Source organism: Akebia trifoliata, chromosome 3, assembly GCF_017979445.1.
Source record: "Akebia trifoliata isolate Shusen 1 chromosome 3, ASM1797944v1, whole genome shotgun sequence".
Lineage (NCBI taxonomy): Eukaryota > Viridiplantae > Streptophyta > Magnoliopsida > Ranunculales > Lardizabalaceae > Akebia > Akebia trifoliata.
Window position 1 is genome coordinate 47,087,287 of NC_141377.1, and position 24,885 is coordinate 47,112,171.

A 24,885-nucleotide genomic window follows, 5' to 3' on the forward strand; every position below is an offset into this window, starting at 1 on the left:
GTTTTTTAACATAAATTGCTTATTTCACCTACCTAAAGGTACCAAAGTATTCCTCATCTCTTCTTTTTCGTCCTCTCTCTCTCTCTCTCTTTCTCTCTCTCTCATTTCTTTTTCTTGTATCTAAAAAGATTTCAATGAGGGTCTAAAACTTTGATCTTACTTATTTTTCTTATCCTAAGACTTTCAATCAAGTCGAAGTTATTCATACAAGAGCAAAACTACATAGGGACAAGGAGGGGCCATGACCCCGCAGAAGAATAGTTTCATAAATACTTAATTCCCTTTGCAGACAAAGGCTGAAGCTATTGAACCACGTGTAGATGGTGTGTGCCATCCTCCTCCTCCCCCCCCCCCCCTTCCCTTTAAAAAAATTAATAATAATAATAATAATAATAATAATAATAATAATAAATATTTGTATGAGAGATTTACCCAACAAACCTAATTATTGCATTTTTATCAATAAAACTCCCTTGGAGTTCTGACAACTCCAAGAAAACCTTACTTTATGAAGTTTGTTACCCACCAAACCCCACTTTATCAAGTTTATTGCCTAGCACCTTGGAGTGGGGATCCACGTCATAAAATTAAAATTGACGGGGTTAATTGTTACTAGGGGTGACAATGGGTTAGGTCATGTCGTGTTTGTGTCGTATTGAAGTAAGGGTATTATGAAAATTTACTAAACTCAAACCCATTTATAAATAGGTATACCTAATCCAACCCATATATAAACTATTTGATAAAATTCCAACTTTTATTGGAAAAAATAAGCTCTATTTCCATAAAAAATATATATATATCATTACTAAAAATAATGTCACACAATTGTAAACTAAGTTCAATGGTGAAAAATAACTATCTTTTGCATTTTTTTTCAAAGTTTATAAAATTTTGTCCTTTACAATTTATGAGACCAAAACATGTTTTTGGATGTCATTAGGTGATGTGGCTAGAAAACTTTCCTTACTTAGTAAGGAAAGTTTTTTTTCGATATTATTATTATTGGCTAAGCAAAATGTTTTTCATTATCACATGAGACATACACGCCTTGCTAAATCTGCATGACAGTCAATTTGCATTAGGAATCACACACTACATACCTGTAGATTTCAATGAAAAAAATCTAAATATAAATAAATAATTAATAAGAAAAGTATTTTTTCTTTCCCAAACTAAAGCTTAACCATTTATTACTTTAAAAATATCTTAAAGCTCTCGTTAAATTTTTATAGAATTTGAAAAAAAAAACTTGTATTATGAAAAAGTTTGGGGAAATTCTAGAAAAAAATGAGTGATTTAAAAAGTTCTTCAATAATTGTTGATATATTTAAAATTACACATTAATAATAGAATAACTAAACACGTCAAAATGGGTTAAGCGGGTTGACGTTCAAAACCCAGATCCGACCCATTTAATAATCGTGTTAAATGGGTTAATACTATTATGATTCAAACCCAATTAGGCTTGACACAAACCCGATAATTTCGTGTTGTTTTTTAGTCTTGTTTGCAGGTCGTGTTGAAATTGCCACCCCCTAATTGTTACTTAACATACCTTAGAGTGGATCCTAACCACATCGATATGTGGCATCCAAAAATATGATTTGATACCACGAGGTTATAAATGACAAAATTCTAAGAACTTCGAAAAAAAATTCAAATATATATATATATTTATATATAATTTTCACCATTGAATTTTAGTTTTAAATTTGGAGTTCGGTAGCTATCCATTTTCAACACCTTCAACCAAGTTCAAAAAATATATTTTATTTTTAGTTTTTATATGAAATCTAGAAGGTTGTGGTGTTGGATTGCTAATTTGATAATCCATGCGGTCCAACAACCTATAGTAAGATTTGAAATCTTACTATTCATAAAGTAAGGTTTGTAACAAATTTGAGAAAGTAAGAGAACTTTTGCAATAAAATTGAGCTCACCTTCTGGCATCCAAAAACATGATTCGACATTTTAGGGTTTGTAGAGAACAAAATTCTATGAACTTTCAAACGACAAATTCCAAAATAAGTTATTTTTCACCGTTGAATTTCAATTTTGAAATTATATGGAAGTATTGTAGCCATCCATTTTCAAAATCTTGGATCAATATATATATATATATATAAGTTTTTTTTTTTTTATCTGAGTTTCTCAATAAAACTATGAGGGTTGTCATTTTGGATTGCTGATGTGGTAATCTATTTGATCAAAATGACCCTTAGGAAGGCTTAAAATTTTATTGTGTTTATAAGAAGAGTGGTCGGCATTTTCAAATAGGGAAACACCTTCCTAAATAACTTGGTAAGATTTCAAATCTTACTTAGGGTCATTGAATACAAATGGATGCCGAATTGGCAATCCAATACCTTAATCCTCTAGATTTCATGGAAAAATGTAGTTCCCAAAAAAAATAAAACAAAATTGGGACTTGATCCAAGATTTTGCAAATGGACAACAAGTGAACTCCCAAGTTTAAATTAAAATTTAACATTAAAAAATAAAATTTTTTTTTTTTATCAAAGTGTATAGAACTTTGTCCTCTACATCCCCAAGGCATTAGATTATGCTTTAGCATGCCACAAGGTGAACTCAATGACTTTCATTAAGATTTGAAAACTTACTAAGTATGTAATGCTAGACTTACTCTTTTATAGATACAATCTTGAGAAAGAGAAACTAATTCACAGTTTTACTAACTTGTTATAGGCTTTTATAAATTGTAATTTTAAAACTCACAGAGTGGAGTCAATTTTGGGGATTTTTTCAAAATAAATATCATTTTGATTAAAATGGCATATGACCAATTGTTAGGTTTTGTATTCAACTTGTCTTCTCCACTTCTTTATTACGAGAGTTTGAGTGGCAAGAAGTTAATAAACCATTCTTTCTTCGTCTTCTTCTTTTTTAAAGATTTTTCTTCAAAATCCTTTTTTTTTTCATATATAAAAAATTGATTTTTATAAAACTTCAGCCCCCACAAGTGAAATTCTTTGGGTCTGCCCCTGCTTTCACATGAGAAAGTTATGTTCGGTTGGTACCTATCGAATTGGTTTTGTAATAGTCGGTATAAAGTTTTACTCGGTAATTACTTATCGAATTTGTTTGATAGTATTCGATAAATATCTATCGAATTTTATAAAATAAATTCGGTCTGAACCTATCGGACAAAATCTATCAAAAAATCTCAAAGTTCTTTTATTCAAAATCATCATTGAGGTTCTTAATAGTAATTTTTCTATCTTTCTTGATGATTAAATATAAAAGGTAAAAGAAATTTCAAAGAAATAAGATAACTTAAAAAAAAAAAAAACCTAAGACCTAATCTCCTATTCAACCTCTCACAAAACTCAAAACGACATGAAGAAAAAGAAGAGGAAGAGGAAAGAGGTGGATTTTTTTATTTTTTTTGTTCGGTAGTTGATAGTGTCATAATGTGTGCAATAAGCCAAAACGAAAGGGTAAAATGATAATTTGCCCTTTTTGATTTTTTAACAAAAGTCACTTAAGTTGGTGCAATTTGCCATTTTGGTGTGTGCAAATAGTCTGACTCTTTATATAAAAGTATAAAGATTTAACTTATTAAAAATTAATAATTTTATATGAAAAATATCAAATTTGACGGACTTGGACATATTTCCATGAATTTGGTTGAGATTATCAAAGCAGATGATTCCTCTTGTGAAGGACAATTCACAATGACTTTCTCAATTGCGTGCCTCCTAGACAAAGATGAGTCATTCGAGTTGGTATATCTCAAATGAATTTTAAAAGGGACCAACTAGTTGCATACCACTAGTTGTTGGTTGCACTCTAACATAATAAAAAAATGCTTTTGTTTTTTAAACTTCTATTTTAACCTACTAATTGCACTTCATTATGGTAATCTAATGAATTAGGGGTCTTATTTATCTTTCAACGGCTCTTCAATAGTCGTGCTCTATTTTTCTTGTGATTAATTTTGCTCATGTTCTCTTTGGCACCAATCGAAGTGTTGACTTGGATTCTACAGACTTTCTTAAGCCTCACAATAACTTTAAAATCAGCAAAATCAGTCCTTCCTTCGTTTATCAATTTGAATACGTAGTGATTACAAGTGATTTGTGATGTTAGACTATAAAAATATGATTGAACTAACAATAATTTACGTGGGGATGGTTGGGGTAGAAGAAGAAGAAAATGAGTTCAATATTTTTTCCATTATTTTTTACTATAATAAACATAGTAGAGTGTAAAGGAGGATTTCTAAGTGATGGAGTGCAATTGGTTATGGGTCCCATTTTAAAATCACTAGTCCAGTGGAATGCAAGTAAATCATGCTTGACAAAAACTTGGATTTGGGCAAAGTAGAATGAAGAAACAAGATTTGTTTAGTCGACCCAAATCTTTGATTCAAAATGAGTATATGCAATTTCAGATTCCACATTATTTGATCGTACATTGATTTGATTAGTAAAGTGGGTTTTCTTCCCGACACAAAAATCCAAAATCCTTCGGCCACTTTTATCTTCAATCTGATCATTGTTCCTCTCTCCATTGATCTCCTTTATCTAGCTCGGATGGTTCCTTTGCCTACTCAAAAATTGGTCGGGCCTTTGATTCTAATGGGCACTTATATGTGGAGGCCCATTGCCCTTGGGCCAAATCTAATTCATTTACAATTGGACTTTGTAAATCTGCAACCTAAGGGCCCACATTAAAGTGCCATAATAAATACATTTTGGAAATTGGATTTTGTACCTAAAATACTCTTAAAAAAATTATGTTTTACCAAAATACCTTCAGATTCCAATTTCCAAAGTGTATTTATTGCACTTTAACGTATGTCCTTAACAAGACCCTTTATATCTGAATTATAAGCTAAAAAGTCGTAAGGAATATTGAATGGGGGACCCTTGATATTCTTGATTGATACATTGAAACACTTGAGTGCCATAAAAACCTTTAGAGCAGATAACCTTGACGATACCAAAAGTTAAAAAAAAACTCGATGTGTATACAAGTGGTGAGGACACTATTTTTGAAAATTATTGTTGATTTGGATAATGCAATAAATATTCAAGAAAATTATTATTTATGTTCACGCCTACATTTTTAAATATTTTTGAATTAATATATATATATGTATATGGGATTTCTAGTTGGAAATTGGAATGGCTTCATTAATCAGTCTTTTATTGACTTAGTCTAGTTCACAAGTTGAATGACGACTTGGTTTAAATGAGATTCAAGTTGACTGATAGCAAAATTCAATAGAGCTGGCTGAGTTTCAAGTTGAATTGGTGAATTCTAAATCATAGTTCACACCATAAGTGGGAAGAAACAAGATCAAGTAAAACATGCCGTGTACACACCGTATGTTGTTACATGCCGTGTACACACCGTATGTTGTTACGAGAACGATGTCCACATGGCACTCTTTAGTAGGAGTATTTTTCTACATTTGCATGCACTCTCACTACTTGAAAATTGAAAATTTTGATAGAAAAATTTGACAAGCTAAGACCCACGAATTTTAGAAATTGAATTTTGACGGTCTAGGACCATCGGAATTCTTGATGTTCCCAGATTTGATAACTTAGAGCTGTTGAATTTCTCTCATTTTTCATTAATTTGATAGTTTCAACCTGTCGAAAAAAAAAAAATTTACAATGAAAAACTCAACGCCAATTCATCCTCTTGGTCTGTCGAATTTTATGAAATTTGACAAGTTAAGGCCATCAAATTTGGGCCTTTTTCACATTGTGTCTGATGTGTTTGATCTCCAGTCAAAACATGTCACAAGACACCGTATGTTGTTATAGGAACGAGACACAACTCTAGACCATGTCTGAAGTGGGAAGGATATGACACTTAAATAGTAGAATCAGCCACATATTTAATGATTTTTATTCATTATAATCATGTTGATTTGTTGTATAAAGATCATTATGATATTTGGTTTGACCAACATGTGGGACAAGTATTTGTGAACCATGCATATGATGTTTTCATCTTAAGATCATACATGTCGACCTGAAATTATAAAAATTATCTCTAGGTTTATCTTTACTAAATTTTTTTTTTTGATGACGGTGGTTCTAGACCCGTAGACCTGACTAGCAAGGGCGAGGCAATTGGCTCTCTTAGAACACCATTATATTTAGTTTTGGGGTAAAGTTTTTTTTTAGATCGATAAGCTTGTTTTTAATGAGTTTAATAACTCAGTGGGATTTGAATCAGGTCTCTGGTATCATTATCTAAAGACTTTACCACCTAAGCTACTAACACTTGCATTTTTGTGGTGAAGTTGTGCAAATGATACATATGTGAGTGCAAAGTTTGTGTATATATCTATTTTACCAACTAAGCTACTGGCACTTGCATTTTTGTGGTGAAGTTGTGCAAATGATAGATATGTGAGTGCAAAGTTTGTGTATATTTCTATTTTGATTATCATAGGTATCCTCACGCTTCGGGTGAGACTAATCCCGTGATCAAATGCATTGTCCCCTCGAAAAGTCCTACGTGCAACTGATTGAATCAAGGGTCAAATAGACCCTAGAAAGTGGCCTCAAGGAATTCATTACTTTGTGGGGTTTCGAACACTTGACCTACCCTTCCTGAGGAGTTTATCAAGGCTCAGCCTGCCACCAAACCAACACCTTGGGGTTGCAAAAAATTTGTATATACCAACCATGATTAGGATTCATTTTAGGTGGCAACCTTCTTCTGTTATCCGGACTTGGGGTTGACAAATATAATGTAAATTATTAGGACACTTTTTAACCAAAAATCTTAAGTAATCGTAAATATATATACTTTATTTTAGGTAACTAAACAATGGCTCTTGATATTCTTTATTGAAAACTTACGATATTCAAGTGGAAAGAAAACGACCTTATCGAAAGCAGACATCCTTGAAGGTGCTCGCTCTTGTCCACCAACTCAGTCCAAAATACACGCTATACATGCAGTTGGTGAGGATACCATTTTGAAAATAATAATGAAATCAAGGCAAATTTTGGGACCCAATGCAAGCACATTCCACTCTCTTCACACCACCAACCAGTCAGCCACTGGGGGTAAGAATTTAATATTTTATTATTGAGTCGTGATATTCGGACTTGAGAAGATCAATGGTTTTATGCCTTTGCCACATCAGCCACGTAGAGATGGAGTGAGTCTTTTCGAGTCAAAAAATCATTAATCTTTACTATTATAAGGAGAGAAGGTCGAGTAGAATTGGTTCAACATCAAAATTTAGATCTCATAAATGCCCCTACTTTTACATTTAAATTTAATACAATCAGAGTCATTTAGGTCAAAAAAACAAAAAATATATTACTAACTCATTTTCAAAATTACAAAATATATATATATATTTTTACTATGTAATCTTCAAAAGCCTTTGAATTAATATTTTAAAATTACAAATAAACTTGTTTAACATGTGTGTTTGCGCATGCCACCTACTAGTGTTAATTAACCTAAAAGTGTGTAATTATCATCACTTATGGGATCTATTTCCATAGAAACTGAATTGGTTGTTGTTGATAAGAAAATAATAATTATACCCAAAGGGTTTCGATTCATATCTCCAATATGTATTAATCTTTTGACAACTTATTAAGGTTATCGATGGGCAGATCCATGTACTATCATGCTTACATCCAATGGCTAGAAATTATTAATCATCAACATCAATAAAGTTTTATACCTACGATTTGGGGTCGACTAAATAATGAATAATGTTGGTTGATTTCATTTTATCCAAAGTCAAGTCTTATTTTATTAAGAGAGATCTCATATATTCTTTCATTAACTCTATATATTTTCTTTTGTTCTTCCTCTTGTGTTTTTACAATCTTCAATTCGAACATTTCTTCTAACGTAATTAATTTTTCTTGAACATGCTCAAGCTATCTCAACCGACTTTCACTTAATTTATACTTTAGTGAATCAATTCCTGCATTTTCCTCTAATACATTTGTTTTAATTTTATTTTTCGAGTCCAAATCGTAAACACTCAAGAAGAATAGAGTTCAAGCCCGCCCTTAACTCCTTCGATCTTGCAATGTAGATATTAAAGAATCTTCTTTTTCTTGTACATCTAACAAGAGATCCATGTGGTAAGATATGAGCTATGGTAGGCAGGTTTTAACCCTCCTCTTTGGGTATACACGATAAGAGCCTTATCACTCATTCATCTCAATATCTTCATCTTCACTTCATTAAATTAATGTTAATCCTTTTTGACTACCCAACAATTAGTTCCATAAAGCATAACTGGTTTTATCACTATTTTATATTAATAAAAATTTAATTTAATTTGATTAGTATGCGTCCAGCATGTAGGGGTGGCAATTTTAACACGACCTGCGAATACAACTCGAAAACGATATGAAATTAGTAAGTTTGAGTCATAATAGTGTCAACATGTCTAACACGATTAGTAAATAGATCGGTTCAAGTCCAATTTAGGGGTGTCAACCTGCTTAATCTGTTTTGACACATTTATTTATTTTGTCATTAATGTGTAGTTTTAAGTATATCCACAATTATTTAATAATTGTTTAAATTACTCATTTTTGATGATAAAACTTAGACTATATTTTGTAATCTATGTTAATAGATATTTTTACACTAATGTTGGGGTGACACAGGATTTACTACGATTCTCACAATTCTAACGTGGAGGTGCGCACATAACCATAGATGTATTTTCTCACGATAAGAGTAAAAACCATCTATGGTTATATGTGCACATCCACGTCAAAATTGTGAGAATTACAGAAAATCTTATGTTACCCTAGCACAATTCTATTTTTTATGGTTGTGGGACTTTATTTTTAGTAATAGTATTTGTTTTTTTGTGTGGTGGTAATATAACTTATTTTTTTCAATAAAGATTAAAATTTTATTATGCAGATTATAAATATGGTCGGGTCAAGTATATTTATTTATAAATGAGTTAGGTTTTAGTTTTTGACACGATTATTAAATAGGTCAAGTTTGGATTTAGTAAATTCAACACACAACTCAACCCGACCCATTGCCAACCGTTCCGATGGTTATATAGATTCGTGTACTTGTATTATGTGAGTGGACCGTCATAACGCACTCATGTGTTTTGAAATTTGACTTCAGAATCAGTGTGCGTAGCGTCAATATGAAGAACAGTCAAAGAAGGAAAACCAATGAAAAAAAAACATGTGACAAGTTGATTAATGAAAAAAAAACAAAATTTTCAGAATTTCAGTTATCCGTTACCCTTCAAGGACTATTTATATACCTCTCCTCTTTATCTTACCAAGAAAAAAATAGCTTCAAAAGGTAATCTCTTATAACTAATAATTCTTCATTTTTTGAGTTTTTTGAGATTTATTATAGATTGCCAATTAATGGAAACTTCTTTCAAATTCTTCTTCTTGTTCATCTTCCTTTTGATTCCTTCTGTTTCTAGTTTGAGCTCAGATGGTGAAACTTTGCTTTCGCTAGTAAATAATTTAACATTACCTAATTCGATCAAATCGAGTTGGAATTCGTCCGATTCGACTCCATGTAACTGGCAAGGAATACAATGTGATCCCAAACACAATGTAAAGTCCATTAACATATCGGGTTTTCGGATTTTTGGAAAACTAGGACTAGAAATCGGTCGGTTAACTTACTTAGAATTGATCGATATCCAAAACAACAATTTTTCTGGTTCAATACCATCAGAGTTAGGGAATTGTACTAGTCTTGTCCACTTGGATTTATCGATGAACTTTTTTAATGGAGAGATACCAATGTCGTTGTTTCAAATTCCACATTTGGAACTTGTTCACCTTTACGATAACGAATTAACGGGTTCAATCCCTTCAAATGTGGGGAACATGACTGAGATTACTATTCTCAATTTGGGATACAATCAGTTATCAGGAATTATTCCTAAATCTATTGGAAATTGCACTAAATTGATGGAACTTTATCTAAATGATAATGGGTTGATTGGAGTTTTGCCCGATAGTTTGAAGAATCTCGAATCTCTTGCTTTCTTCGATGTTAGTTCGAACAGTTTAGATGGCAGGATCCCATTTGGTTTGGGTAGTTGTAAGAAACTGAATCAATTGGTGTTGAGTTTCAACAATTTTAATGGAGAAATTCCATCAGGTTTGGGCAATTGCAGTAGTTTAACGGCTTTTGCGGCCGTTAATAATAGCTTAACGGGACAGATACCGTCTTCACTTGGCTTTCTTAGTGATCTCTCACTTCTGTTCCTTTCTTTAAATCTCTTTTTCGGGAAAATTCCTCCCGAGATTGGGAACTGTAAGTCCTTGATAAATTTACAACTTCATAGCAACCAGCTCGAAGGGGTGATTCCCGACGAACTTGGGATGTTAAGGAACTTACAGAGACTTCGGTTGAGTGGAAACCATTTGAGTGGAAATATTCCTGTAAGTATTTGGAAAATTCCAACTCTTGACACTCTCAGTATTTACACAAACAATCTCTCTGGCGAATTGCCTTTGGAGATTACCCATCTTCAGCAATTAAAGACAGTTCATCTTTACGAAAACCAGTTTTCGGGGATCATACCTCAAGGCTTTGGAATTAATAGCAGTTTAGAGGACTTAGATTTCACCAAAAATAAGTTTTTTGGTGAAATCCCGCCAAATCTTTGCTTTCGAAAACGATTGAGATTCTTGAATTTGGGTCTAAATCAGTTTCAAGGTCGTGTACCATCGGATGTTGGAAGTTGTTCGACGTTAGAAAGGTTGAGACTAGGACAAAACAGGCTCACAGGTTTCCTTCCTGAATTCGCAGAAGACTCGAACCTATTCTTCATGGACATCACAGGAAATAGCATTAATGGAACAATTCCATCAAGTTTGGGTAACTGTGTGAATCTTTCTTGGATTGACTTGTCCATGAATAAGCTTGTAGGTCTCATACCCCAAGAACTAGGAAACCTTGTTCAATTGCAAGTTTTGAATCTCTCTTATAACAGCTTGAATGGTCCTCTGCCCTCACAAATCTCAAACTGTAAGAATCTTTCTTTACTGGATGTCGGTTTCAACTCGTTGAATGGTTCAATTCCAACAAGTCTAAGGAGCTTAAAACGGTTAACACGTTTGGTACTGAGCGAAAATTTGTTCACTGGAGGAATTCCGAATTTCTTTTCAGAACTTGAAATGCTTTGGGAGTTACAACTTGGGGGGAATTCGTTTGGTGGCGATATCCCGACATCGCTTGGAAATTTGCAGAACTTGGCTTATGCTTTGAATCTCAGCAGTAACAGGTTAATGGGGCAAATACCCTCAGAGTTCAGGAAGTTGATTATGCTACAAAGGATTGATTTATCTCGAAACAATTTGACGGGAAGCTTAGCGCCACTCGCTGAACTCCGTTCATTAATCGTGCTGAATGTTTCGTATAATATCTTCGTTAGTCCAATACCCGATTCATTGATGAATTTATTTAGCTCCTCCCCATCTTCGTTCTTGGGAAATCCGGACCTTTGTTTTGCTTGTAAGCCAAAGGGGGGTGTCTCAAGTGATCGTAAAGGCTTAAGTAGACTAACGATTATGATGATAGCTCTGGGATCTTCGATTTTATTTGTGTTGGTGCTTACTGTGTTGGGGTACATGTTTTTAAGGAACAGAAGTTTAGAAAAAGAGGTTGAAATCGTTGCTCGAATGGGTTCATCTTTACAATTGAGAAAGGTAATGAAGGCTACTGAGAACTTGAATGACAGATTTATAATTGGGAGAGGAGCACATGGAATTGTTTATAGGGTACAATTGGGTCCAGAGACACAGTTTGCTTTAAAGAAGCTTGATTTTGAAGGCGGGAGAGGAGTGAGTGCAAGCATGGTTAAAGAAATCAAGACTGTCGGAACTATCAAGCATCGAAATCTGGTGGACTTGAAAGATTTCTGGTTCAGAGAGGACCATGGATTGATCTTGTACAAGTACATGGAGAATGGTAGCCTTCACGATGTTTTACACGAGATCAGTCCAACCCCGGTTCTCATGTGGGATGTGCGGTATAGAATTGCGCTAGGAATTGCGCAAGGATTGGAGTACCTTCACCATGATTGTGATCCAGTTATTGTGCACCGAGATATCAAGCCGAAGAATATACTTTTGGATTTGGAAATGGAGCCCCATATCTCTGATTTTGGCATTGCAAAGCTCGTTGATCACTCTTCTGCTACCGTTCATTCGGCCTCAGTAATAGGCACCATTGGATACATTGCACCAGGTATGAATTGAATGTTTTTTTTTTTTTTTCTCTCTTAACACCAAGAATCGTCTTTAATTCATCATTGTTTGGTGACAGAGATGGCATTTACAACAGTGAAATACAAGGAATCCGACGTGTACAGCTATGGAGTAGTCTTACTTGAATTGATGACCAGAAAGAAGGCTTTGGATCCTTCATTTCAGGATGACATCGACATAGTGAGGTGGGTAACGTCCATATGGGTAAGCACTAATTCTATCGTTGGGATCATTGATCCAAGTCTTACGGAGGAGTTTGAGAATTTGAATATTTTGAAAGAAGTTATTGAAGTATTATCAGTGGCTTTGAGATGTGTAAAAAATGAGCCAAGAGGGAGACCTACCATGAGAGATGTAGTGAAGCAGCTAACAGATGCAAAGGTCAAAAGTTAAGAGCTAAAACAGCTACTGTTTGAAGTCTGTTTATATGTATAGCTCATGTTAGTAACCTTGTGTATTCAATCCTACCAAATGTTGTAATTTCAAATAGAAGTTAAAAGGATTAGAGAGGCCCCTGTCCTCTATCCTCTTTTTTTTTTTAAATAAATGTTGTAGGCTCAACATGAATTTGCCTTGACAGCCCAAACAACATTCTTTCTGCAATGACTCAACATGAAAAGAAAGAACCAAACACAGCCTCGTTTAAAAGTTAGACTAATGCTGAAGTGACCTAAAGATTGTACCTCATATTGCACATCTTGATGTGCACACTATGGTCCATACACACTTTCACATCAAGATGTGTGATGCGAGGTATAATCCTGAGGTCACTCCAGCATGTTTAAATGTGAAAGGGCAATCTCAACTCCTTACCCACAAGAAAAGAACATCCAAAATAAAAACCACCTCAAAATAAACCACCAAAGATGGTGGCAGAAGAGATCCAAAAAGAAGGGTGCCACGGATTGGGCCACCAGCCACCACAAATGCCGACCACGTTGTGTGGTGTTGCATTACGATCCCAAGAGATGCTTTGGGTCTCACTCCCACATACAAATTACCTTTACCTCATCATAGACCTTAAATACTATATATATTTTTACTTTGCCAAGTTGTACTTACCTATCACCCTCCATGTATATAACAACTAAATATAACCACTTTATGTGAAAGAGCACATATAAATTCGAAAGTGTGACCAGGGAAGCAAACCCAGTAGCCCTTACCATCTCAACTAGTCCCTGAAGGGTCCAAATACAATATAATTCTTTCAAGATTGGCTTATGGACCTTGTAATTATCTTCATACAATCTTATTCATATTAGATCTGGATTCCAACATTTACAGTAAAACATCCTAATCTCAAACGTAGATCCTGTTCGGAAGCATGGGATTTCAAATTTTGAAATGAAATGACCACAGCCATTGGCCTCGGCTTCAGCTAACTATCGTTGACGTGGATTGCACACCATTTCACTGACATGAACAAAATTTTAACTCATTACAGTCTGTTCCACTCTGATTATCCTGATCTTGATCAAGTTGTAGAAAGACTTGCAAATCTACTCGGTTGGAGCCGACTTCAGATTCTTGTGACAAGACTTCGATGATGATGTGCAAGTTCATTTAACCAATAAGAGCACAGCATGACACAGGTGTTTCTGAAGCAAGGATACACTAATATTTATAATTAAAAAAAAAAAATCCCTTTTTATGGCACCAATACGTAGCAGCTCCCGGACAAAAGGGTTCCTACAGGACAATCTGTGGGCCTCGGATCTTACAAGACAGTCATATTAAAAAATTACCAAAAGCCCAGCCCCTTGAAATCCGCCTATCTTGGCCCACTTCTTGATTAAACAGAAAAGAAATGAACAAGCATACTGTATTTACATGAGATGATAAAAGAGTAGGGAGGAAAGGGAACATTTTGTCATTAGATTATCAGTATTTTGATTTGAGGACAGCACCTTCTATGATCTTCCATTCTGATTTTGAACAAGACATCTCATACCTTGTACTATAGGTTGTGTTGTAGAAATCATTGTGCTCGGGATGGGCCACATCAGTTAGCTGTGCTGCTTCCTCAAGCGTTGTCTCCACCATGGCCCGTCGCCCATCCAGTGAGACCGTCACGCTGTCAATGGTCAGTCCCAACAGCGTGTATTCCCAGAACCAACCATGTTGTGCGATTTCTGCAGCACGATCTGTCCATATCTTCAGCATCTGACCCTCCAAAACCTATTAAGTATCTCTCAAAACATCAGCACGTTCAAAGAAGAACCCTCTTCAGATGAAAATGTCAGCAACAAACAGAAGCAAGTTACCACTTGGTTTCTTGAAAACAATCATAATAAGTATGGAACAAATAGATTCTCACTCAGAGAGTGGTGGGTTTTTATTATTATTTATTCATTAAGGAGGGGGGGGGGGGGGGGGGGGGGTTCGAAAGTACTGACAGATCTGCTGAGTAGCTAAGTTCATGCTCCATTGATATTTGATATTATGGACCTCAAGACAGCTGACCCAAATATTTGGGACAAGTGGCTTTGATGATATCGATGATGAACGTCAAGTCTATCCTCTTTTATAGACAATATCCTCCATATCATATACATGGTTACCATCATTTTAGATCCAACGATCCAGAACCAATTAATTAGGCTGATCTTCCAAAACTAGTGCCTAAACTTGGACAACAAAAGAAAAATTAAGGTAATCCATATGATTTTCTGGCTCTATATATAGGTGATGGGCATATAATCCATTGAGGACGATGGAATCAGCTCCATGGAAACTTGTCTGTATTGAACGGTGAAGTCGACAAACTAGATATTGAATGGGATGCTAAAAACATTAGAACCTTTCGGCACCAAAAGTTAATCAAACCTTGCTTCAACCAAGATAGTGACCTTGCTCTAAACAGGCATGTCAAAAACCAATGTTATCGATAATAAAAAAAACCCAATGTTACAATTTCAAAAGAAGTAAACAAAAATAATTAAAATATAAAAAAGAAGCAGCATCACTTACCCAAGGACAACTACCTTAATGGCATTATGACCAAGACAGTTTACCTAACTTCAATCATGGATCTAAATTTCAAAAAATTCTAAAAACTAATGAATTCCTAAGAATCTGAAATTCCAATCCACCCTTCAAAACCAAGAGATACTGAAAGATGGTTAAAGCTTTCTCTTCGTTAGTAAACCTTTTACTGAAGTTTTTCTTCTTTTTAGAGAATTTATAATAAAAAGAAAGATAAAGGATTTTCGTTGCCAACTTTCCCTTAAAAGAATGTAAATCCTTTCTTTCAAGAAGTTTCTCACCGCATGGGTCTCTCACATAAATTTGGTAGAAACTGTGGAATATGGAGATATGCCAATAACAAAACAAATTAGACAAGACAATTTGCCAGTGATGTTAAGGCAATTGCAGGAAATTCCAAGAAACTCTAAGTGACTCAAAAAATACTTTTAAGACATGTTTCAATCATCTCTACTACATATAACATATGTACATCCTTTGAGACAGAAGTTTTCATTCTTTGCCATTTTTTCCACACAAAAAAAGGCCACATGCCATCAACTTATGACAGTACTGTTATTAAGGCAGTTTTTCGTTTTATGGAGGGAAATAATTTAATTCTGGATTGCTGTTTTAAAGAGACAACCCCAAAAAATCCCTTAAATTGACAAAATTTTAAAAACTTAACAGGCTATTTAATTGGTATCTACTCACATGTCACTCTTAAAAAATAGTTTCCCTCTTTTTTGGATATCAAAATAATGTGATTTCCATGCTATACATTAGTTTGTGATAAAAGTAGTAATGTTATAAACTCTAGCTGAGATCTTTAATGACGTCCATTCTTAAATATTTTGTTTAAATATAAAATTGTTATTTCAACTTTTCCTGGAATGCCCTTAAAAACTTGATTTCTTAGAAGTTACAACTAAAATTACGTATAGAAAAGTAAGAAAATTATATACATACCTATTTAGCTTTTTTGATAAGTTTTATATTATTTCTGTCTAAAAAGTGTCGTATTATTTGGAAGAACTCCTTTTAGATGTTAAAAGAGGGGGGGGGGGGGGGGGGAGCAATGTCAACACTGAAGCAAGTACGCTCCCCCAGTTTCATTAATGAGAAAGAGAAAATAAAGAAGGTACCTCTTGCAATATTCCAATCACCTCAACAAAACAGGAAATTAAAGAATGTTTCTAAACAAGAAAAGACAGAAAGAATGAAAGATAAGATGGGGCTATCTCACACCTCTGGCAATTTTGCAACACAATGCTCAGGTCCAAGAGCCTGAGATTTAATGTCCTGCCACTTGCGGACTAGACTTTCCGCAAACCTTGCATCCATTCTGGGCATTTCCTCCACAATTTTTTCACCTTCGAAGACACACAACCATCAATATCCACATAAAATATATCGAAGCAGTAGCATGTGAATAAAAGGAAAGACTGATAAAAGAGAATACTAGCAACACTTCCCCTAAACGTCCCTAGGCTTCTTTAAGAATCGAAAAATGGTCATGAACAAATACCTCATCCACTGAGGCTTTCTCGAAGGCACATACATGCCTCTCACCATTATAAAGATTTTTTGAAGGTGTGCTGGACTAGCATACCAGGTCTTGAAAATTCAATTCAATTCCTTTTTTTTTTTTGCCACCCCCCTTACTCTTCAACCCTTAGGTAAATAATACTTTTTTTTAAAGGTATAGAGTTAGTGGTTAGCACATGAAGTTGAGTTCAAGGAGATTTGAACCTAGGACGTGGGAACAACACTCCACACGTCTTACCACAAAGCTAAGTTGGCACTTCAGGTAAATAATACTAAACTATTTTAGGTTAAGTAACAGCACATAAAAATCTCTTTCATTGAATGAAATAGATGCACTTTTTTTGGTGTAGGTAAATAGATGCACTATTCCCAAATTTCCATTTAATATTAAATTTATCCTTGTATTTATTATTTTTGGGTACGCACTTACATCAAAGCTCCTCACTCCACGACTCCACAATTAAAATATTGGCCACAAATTTAGAAAAATAAAATTGTTCCAAAATACATGAATTCCTAAATTTTCACGATATTGGTTATCAATTTGGGCCAGAAAGATATTGCCAAAAACAATAGGTCTATTAAGACATGACTGACAATCAGAGGTTAAAAGTCGTTTGAAGCCACTACGAATAGATGCCAAAAAAGAAGTCCAAGATATGTCAATCCAACCAGGTCTAGAGACAAACGCTTTTTGTGAGGCATCAATTTTTTACTCAGAAAACCAATTGAACATCCATCAAATGTGTTGGATCAATTAAGACAAGAAAAATGATTAAAAGAAGTGAGCAAGGAGGTTTAGGTGCCGACTTTCAAGGAAGATGACAAGGAAAGGTTTGGGAATGATATACAAGATTAAAGGAGATTTATTTGATGGGTCAAGCAAGATGAACACGGAGTCTTTTATGTGGCGAACAATGGCATGGAAATTGCCAAGACCTTATGGAAAAGAAGCAATGATGCGTCCCAAAATAGAAGGCCATGTACGTCATGACCAAAGAAGATCATGATCATAGATCAAGACTTGAAGACACACTAAACAGATGACAGAAAATGGGACCAAGATATCATAATCTCATTCAGCCTAAAGGGAATCGCTTTCCCGAAGGCATAACTTTTTTACCCAGATATGTACTTGAGAAACCATCAGAATATCATTTCTGTATCTACAATAGTTGTTTCACGCCTTTTATCGTGATTCTGATGTTTTAAACTCACATCTGGTTTAAAATTTTCAATGTAATAGTTAAGATTTAGGCGTAATTTAGTAACTCTTAAGAAACGTGTACATTCATTTAGATGAATGGTTGAGATTTGTTACTTAGGTCTTAAGTTTATTTGTAGCATTTTATTTGTCTTATAAAAATGTTTTAAAGAGACAATTGTAAGGAGACTTTTGGTTGATGAAAGAAATCGCCTTCCTATTTTACTTTCTTTCCTTTTTTTAATAGCATCTAGAATGAGGTTTTTCCTCAATTTCCCTCTAAAAACCTTCGCCTCGACAATAATCAAATTTCTATCTATTACTCAGCTTACCATTTTTCTAGCAACCTACATCAAGCAATAAGAGGTTTGGTGGGAAGTAGCAGGGTAAGTCTTATTAAGCCGAAAATGACAAACCCAAATGTTTTCTTATTGAGGGATGAAAATCATTTGTAGACTAACCACCATGCATCAAAGCCCTTCAAGGAGGCAGAGCCCAGAAAAAATAACAGGATTTCTTTGAAGCACGTCTTCCAAAACCCTAAAACTTTTACAGCAATACAACTATAAAATTTAAGAAGAAACAAAATCTCAAACATCCAGGTTCCATGATATCCCAAAGGCTGTATAATAAGGGACCAAGACGGGGAAAATTCAGTTATAAGGCAAATCAATTTTGCATGTGCTTCCATAATGGATAACTTCTTTCAGGAGAGTGCAATGTTAAGCTGTATGTTTAGAGCTTGAAGATAACAAAAAGAATGGGATTCAACATCACCGACTATATAGCATGTAATAGATCGAATCTCAAGCTTAACCGGAGTTCAAGGAGGAACATACTGTAATCCTTACTCAGTGAATAACCAAAATGTGTGAAACATTTTACAACTGTTAAACCCTAACATAAGTATAGACCATGAAATGACACTGAGAAATGCCAGAGGATCCAGTCAGGCATAAAAGTATGTGCATAAGCTTGTCTTTAATGATAACAGAAGCTCAAAGCTGCAAATGAGTTTTGAACAAAGACTTGCCACTCAACAGTTAAGATCTTTACTGACTCAAAAAACACGTGCAATGAAAGGAAAATTCAAGAGCATACTCCTAGAGAATTCCTAAATTATAGCCCCGGGTCCCAACATAAAAGTGAGAGACCACGCACTTGAAAAGAAGGGTTTGAATCTAATCCGTAAAAATCTGAACTTATGGAAGAATGAACTCCAAATCTTTCGAAGATCAGGCTTACAAGGATGAACAAATGAAAACTGTTCAGAACAAGAAATACTGGGATATTCCTTTCCTGCTCATTGCAACAGTTATATTAGGTCTTTGAGGAATAACATGGCCAACCAAAATTTTGTGGAACATCCACAATTAGTAAGTGCAGAATTCCAAGGACATATGTTCAGAAATTTCTTTCAACATGTTTACCTTCACAAAGAATAACAGGGCTGAGTTCAGGAAGATTTTTAAGGCCAAAAGGTAGAACAAAAGAAGGAAGAGGAAAGAAAGACCTACCACGAGGACAAAGTGAAGAGGAATGAAACATGTGTGGTAAAGAATACAGAAAAAAGGGCCAAAGATGATGACAAAGACAAGAAGGAAGATGATGAGAGGATATAAGTTATCAACCAATGTTTGGAATCACCAGCACATTTGGCAAAATCATGGTGAATTTTTTGTTTCTCTACTTGGGAATTTACATTTAAAGAGTTTCTTGCTCTCAAGCACGCTACTGCAAACACCATTGTTCTTTTTGGAAGCACAGCAAGAATTACTCATCTCACAAGAAGTTTAAGGATTATTTTCTGAGTATCAATATAAAAAGAATGAAAAGAGGGTGAAAGCATCATTGGATCATACCCACATTGATAACATCAGAAGCCATTGCCGAACCAACCTCCTTCCGTGAAACAGACAGACCATTTCTAGCTGGTAAATACTTCAAACCTGCCATAGTAAGTAGTCCAACCACCAAAGCAGCAGACATGGTCTTCACACTCACATCTTTTATTTTTTGTGTCAGTGATTCTTGAGCATCTAATTCATCGGAACTAATAGACCCAGATATCTCAGCTAAACCAGAAGAATTATCTTGATCCATTTTCTCTAAAAGCTCCTTACTTTCCACAGCAGAAAAGGAATTAACCTTATCATCATCTTCCTCACGATTTATCTTTTCCCCTTTATTACCCAATGGAAACACCCTCTGCAATGCCTGAATCGCACTTGTCTTCACATTATCAAGCACTGCAGTAGCCTCAGCTCCGATTCTCACTATGGCTGCTGCCGCAGCTAATGGTGATCCACCAACCCCCTCTAACCCTTCTAGATACCTCAGGACAGTAGGGTCATCATAGTAATCCCCAAGCTTGAACTGTATATTTTGGGTATCCCTAAATCTGGGGAAAACTACCTCCATCAGCCAAGTCTCCAATAGTTTGCAAAGCCCAGGAAGGAGATCATTGTCATTGTCATTGTCATCCTTAGAATTTTCCATTACAAATTCCACGATAGATGGGTCTCTATAAGGTGAGCTTACACTGTCTAAGCCCAACCATGAGCGACACTTGTCAAGCTCTCCCACAAGCAGCGAACAAAGTCCCCGCTCCAAAGCAAAGTCTATCTCACGATCTGATCTTGCAGTAGTATAATCGGAAACAACGGAGCCTAGAGCTGTTACCTTAGTCTGTTGAAGTTGTTGGAAAAGGTTGTCAGCGTCTTGGATGAGATGGGGTTTCTTACCCACAAAGGCTTGGACCACAAGAGCGAGTGCCACCCCGTAAACTTCAAAACTCTCCGCTGGTATATTACTCGGAGTTGCAGCAAACAGATCCACCTTCACAGCAAATAATGAGAAGAGAGCACACATTAGAAAGAGACTTGAAGAGAATTTGCACAAGGTTTTTTCTAGAATCGGTCAATTATACATACCTGTTCAGCAGCTGTCATACCTAAGAAGGCTTCATTCATAAAATCATCACGAGTGAATCCTCCAGCAATTGCAGCTGCACCACCACCTCCAACAGCCCATAAAATATTGCGTACACCATGGAGACCCTCCTCCCGTCTTTTCTTGTGCTCTTCGTCGAGGGGCAAGGCTAGAAGCTCTAGAACACAACGTGGGGTGATCTCTTCCAGTGTCTCATCAATCTGTGCTTGTAGGTCTGGTGCAAGGCTACTTGCTCCTTCCTCCTGTATGAGAAAAGATTCTCAAAGTCATGAGAGAACAAAAGTTTCCATTTATTCAAATAAAATTCTCTCTCAACATTATGAACAGGGTATGAGCTTCCAGCATTTCTAGTGCTTTCTTCTGGTGAATGTGATTTCCCAGGACTTCATATCGAACATTCTATAACTCAGTATAAGCAGCAGAACTTGTTTCAACACAGTAAATGACATTTTTATACTATTGATTCTCTAGCAGGGCATTGTTTATGTGCAGCCACAAGAGGGCTGACGAATTCATCAAACTTCAAGCACTAAAATCAAGTGGAGAAGAAATTGAGAATATGCTTGTCTCATTTGCTTAGACCAAGAAATCATCAAATTTGGAAAGAATAGAACAATTAATTTAATATTTTTTATAAGTGGATTAAATTAATATTCCCCCATCAGATTTGACTCAATTAATGCTAATAGCCTCACAGCTCATGCAAATACTCACATCATTCTCAATAACTAGCAACAATAATCTCAAGGGGCTTCACCGGACTCCTGGCAAGCTAATTATGTTGAATGGAAGGCATTGTAACCAGACAAGGATGGAAAGTGTCATAAAGGACAAGGCTCGTTCTTTGACCTTCGGCTCTTTGTACTTGTATGGTTGCTCTAAACAATCTCAAGACAAGGCTCATCAAAAAACCCATAGGTGCAAGAAAGAAACATAAGAACAACTGAAGCATCCAAAGGTGTACACCTCATATTGATGTGTAAATAAACTGTAAGACCATCTCTGCTTTAAGGAGCAGAACGTTTGGTGTCAAATCATATTAATAAATTGAGCTTAGTACAGGGATGAGGATGTTGAGATGGATGAATTGAAAGTCTAGGAAACATAAAATTAGAAATTAACGCGTTCAGAAAAATACAAGAGTAGCTCCAATATTTGATAAACTAAGAGAATGTCAACTGAGATGATTTGGGCAAGCTCAACAAAGGCTGATTACAACCTCAATTTAAAAAAAAATAATAAAAAATCAAGATGAAGATCCTCAAAGAGCAAGAGTGGAACCAAAAGAATGTGGATTGGAGATACTGAGATAGAGAGAGTGAATATAGATATAATAGAATTAACTGAAGACATGGCTTTAGACAGAACTGAATGGAAGATCAGTCCAACTCCAACTAAGCTCAAATTTTTTTAGCAGTGCTTTGATGATGATGGTGATGTATTTGTTGCATAACTATTTTGATGAATTTTCATAGAGATTACTTGATAACTGTCAAAACTAAAGTGAATGTATGTTTAAACATTGAAAAAGTTGGATTGCTCGAGTACCTTCAGTTGTGGATGTTTACTTGGATGTTACATATTGAACTTATTGACTAACATAGTGCAACCCGAAATTCGCATATGAAAACTATGTTATTGCATTTATTTTATTCATCTCGAATTCTGCAATATTTCAAACAATATGTGTTCAAACAACCTCATCAGACGAATATCAATCAAATTGGCAGCCAACAACATTATAATACTCAATCAAAATGTACTCTAGATCTCACACTAATCCAAAAGCTGTGAGAAAATAAAATCTAAAAGAATCGATCATCATCGAAAGACTGACCTGCAAGAGCTTTAAAGCTCTCTCAAGAACTTCACAACTCCTGATAAAATCAGGGGGAGATAAAGCCATCGCATCTCTCGACAAGTCGACATAAGCAAGAGCCATCACCAACACAACATCTTGCTTAAACGATTTAGGAATCCTCTCTTTCAAGAAGGTCTCACCAATCCTAAGAACCACTTCAGTCTCTCCAGCTTCTTGTAACACACATAAAGCTCCAGGAACCTTATCCAAAGGAACTTGAGTGATTAGAGTGCCATCTTCGTCTTCGACGAGTTCTTGATTGTATTCTGATCTTGATTTAGGGTTAGCTAGGGTTTCACAAGCAGCTTGAAGGATCTGTCTTCGACTGATTAAAGCTTCTTGGCTGAAACCGTACTGAGGTGGTTGAGAAACCCTAGAATCGTAAGCTCTCCTGATTCCGTCTCCTAAAAAATGAGTCTCGGCACCTAATACCTGTAACAATATATAATGAAGTAAGAATCAAGAGTGAATTTTGATGACAGAATAGAGATGAGAGAGAGAGACCTGATAGAAGTCGATAGGGAGAGACACGTGGCGTTCGGTGGGGGGAGGTGGAGGAGGGAGGAGAGAAGTAAGAGCGATGTTTGAAGAAGAGTTTGTGTTGTTGTTTTCGGAGGAGGGGGAGATTTCTGGGAGGAAATGAAAGTCGCTGAGAAGACGATCAGCCCATTTGCTAGCATAGCAGGTGGTGGTACTGTTGTGGAGTCTGTTGTTGGATCTCTTTGGTGATTGTTGTAATTGAAGTCTTGGTCTGCACACAACTACACCGATGTGCTTCAAGCCTTCCATTATTCAAATGGAGCCGCTGTAATGCAATGTCACTCTCTCTCTCTCTCTCTGTTGTGTCTCTGTGGCTCAACTACACCCTTCTATACTCCAGATTTCCTGTAGTTCAGATATTCGGCTTTTCACCCAATGAGTTCGCAAGTTCGAACCCGGGCATCAGTAGATATTTGGAAAATGCTGAAAGTACGTTAAAATTCACATCGATTCTCACATTCTTAACGTAATTACGAGTGCACATTGGATTGGATAAATCCTATAACTGAACCAATCCGAAATTTTTTGGATTTGATTGATTTGGATTGAGCATGGTTTGGCTCGGGTGCAGATTGTAAAAAAAAATCCAATTGATTTGATTCGATTTCGAATTAAGGGTATAATAGAATAGAACCCATCCGAAGTATCTATTATAATATATATATATATATATATATATTTATATTTATTTAAAAATAAAATATTTTCTCAATTTCGTTATTCTATTCTCTATTTCTCCCTTCTTCAAGTTTGAAGAATACCTAACCATCGTTCGTCTCCCCCACCTCACCACCTCGTCGGAAAACAAATAGGTAACCCATCTCTCTCTCTCTCTCAATTGTGTTAGTATGTTACAAAAATGTAATTCATCAAGGTCTTCAACTTCATCTCCTCTATTTTTTTCTAACAAAAACTCAAAAAAAATGTACACAAATCTCTCTCTCAACTCTCAAATAGATCTATCCATTTATAGAAAAAATTTCTCAAAAAGTTTGATTCCTTATTTTTTTACGAGAACCTTTATATCATGTTTATTAGATAAAATATACTATACGAACCTATACTTGGATTTGTTAATCTACCATTTATGGATTAATTTCCTCACTAATCCATCTAATATACCAATTAAAAATTTGTAATTTTTTTTAGTCTCATTGAACTTCCTCTAATTTTTAATTTATACAGATTTCAGTCAAAATTTAATCATAAAATTATTTTCATTTAAAAAAAATATATATTATTTTATGATCTGATCCAAAGGGTTCATCTTTTGAAATAAAAAATACTAGTTTTTCTATTTTGAAACTATGAGAATTGAGAACCGATCCTAACCAATCCAAACCAAGATTGGTTCGGTTCTATAGGGTAATTGGATTGGTTCGGTTCCAAATTTATAGAACCGATCATGTTTGATTCGATTCTTAAGAAACTTAGATCCATAACTATCATATTAATTCAATTATAGGTTCGGTTCCAAAACAAATGGAACTTGAACCGGAATCGTAAAAAATCACGAATACCCATCGATTCTGATTCTCAAGAATTGAAAGACAAAAAAATTA

At 35.1% G+C, this 24,885-nt stretch overlaps 2 protein-coding genes across 3 annotated transcripts; one reads left to right on the plus strand and one right to left on the minus strand.

The window, feature by feature from the left end:
- Positions 1-9,321: 9,321 nt before the first annotated feature.
- Positions 9,322-12,927, plus strand: LOC147407446 (uncharacterized). Its single transcript, XM_086436023.1, has 2 exons — positions 9,322-12,231; positions 12,310-12,927. Exons 1-2 carry the CDS (start codon positions 9,384-9,386, stop codon positions 12,642-12,644), a joined length of 3,183 nt encoding a protein of 1,060 aa, XP_086292149.1. The 5' UTR covers positions 9,322-9,383; the 3' UTR covers positions 12,645-12,927.
- A 965-nt stretch (positions 12,928-13,892) lies between these two features.
- On the minus strand, positions 13,893-23,703 carry ARC6 (Chaperone DnaJ-domain superfamily protein). 2 transcript variants are annotated; one of them, XM_086436024.1, is made up of 6 exons: positions 23,288-23,699; positions 22,760-23,215; positions 20,904-21,164; positions 19,833-20,808; positions 16,467-16,591; positions 13,893-14,432 (listed from the first exon to the last, which is right to left on the minus strand). In XM_086436024.1, the coding sequence occupies exons 1-6, from the start codon at positions 23,570-23,572 to the stop codon at positions 14,136-14,138; spliced, it is 2,400 nt and encodes a 799-aa protein (XP_086292150.1). In that variant the 5' UTR covers positions 23,573-23,699; the 3' UTR covers positions 13,893-14,135. The 2 variants fall into 2 exon arrangements, 1 of the variants encoding a protein (XP_086292150.1); XR_015176801.1 differs by having other exon boundaries at positions 14,339-14,432; positions 19,837-20,808; positions 23,288-23,703.
- Positions 23,704-24,885: the final 1,182 nt, after the last annotated feature.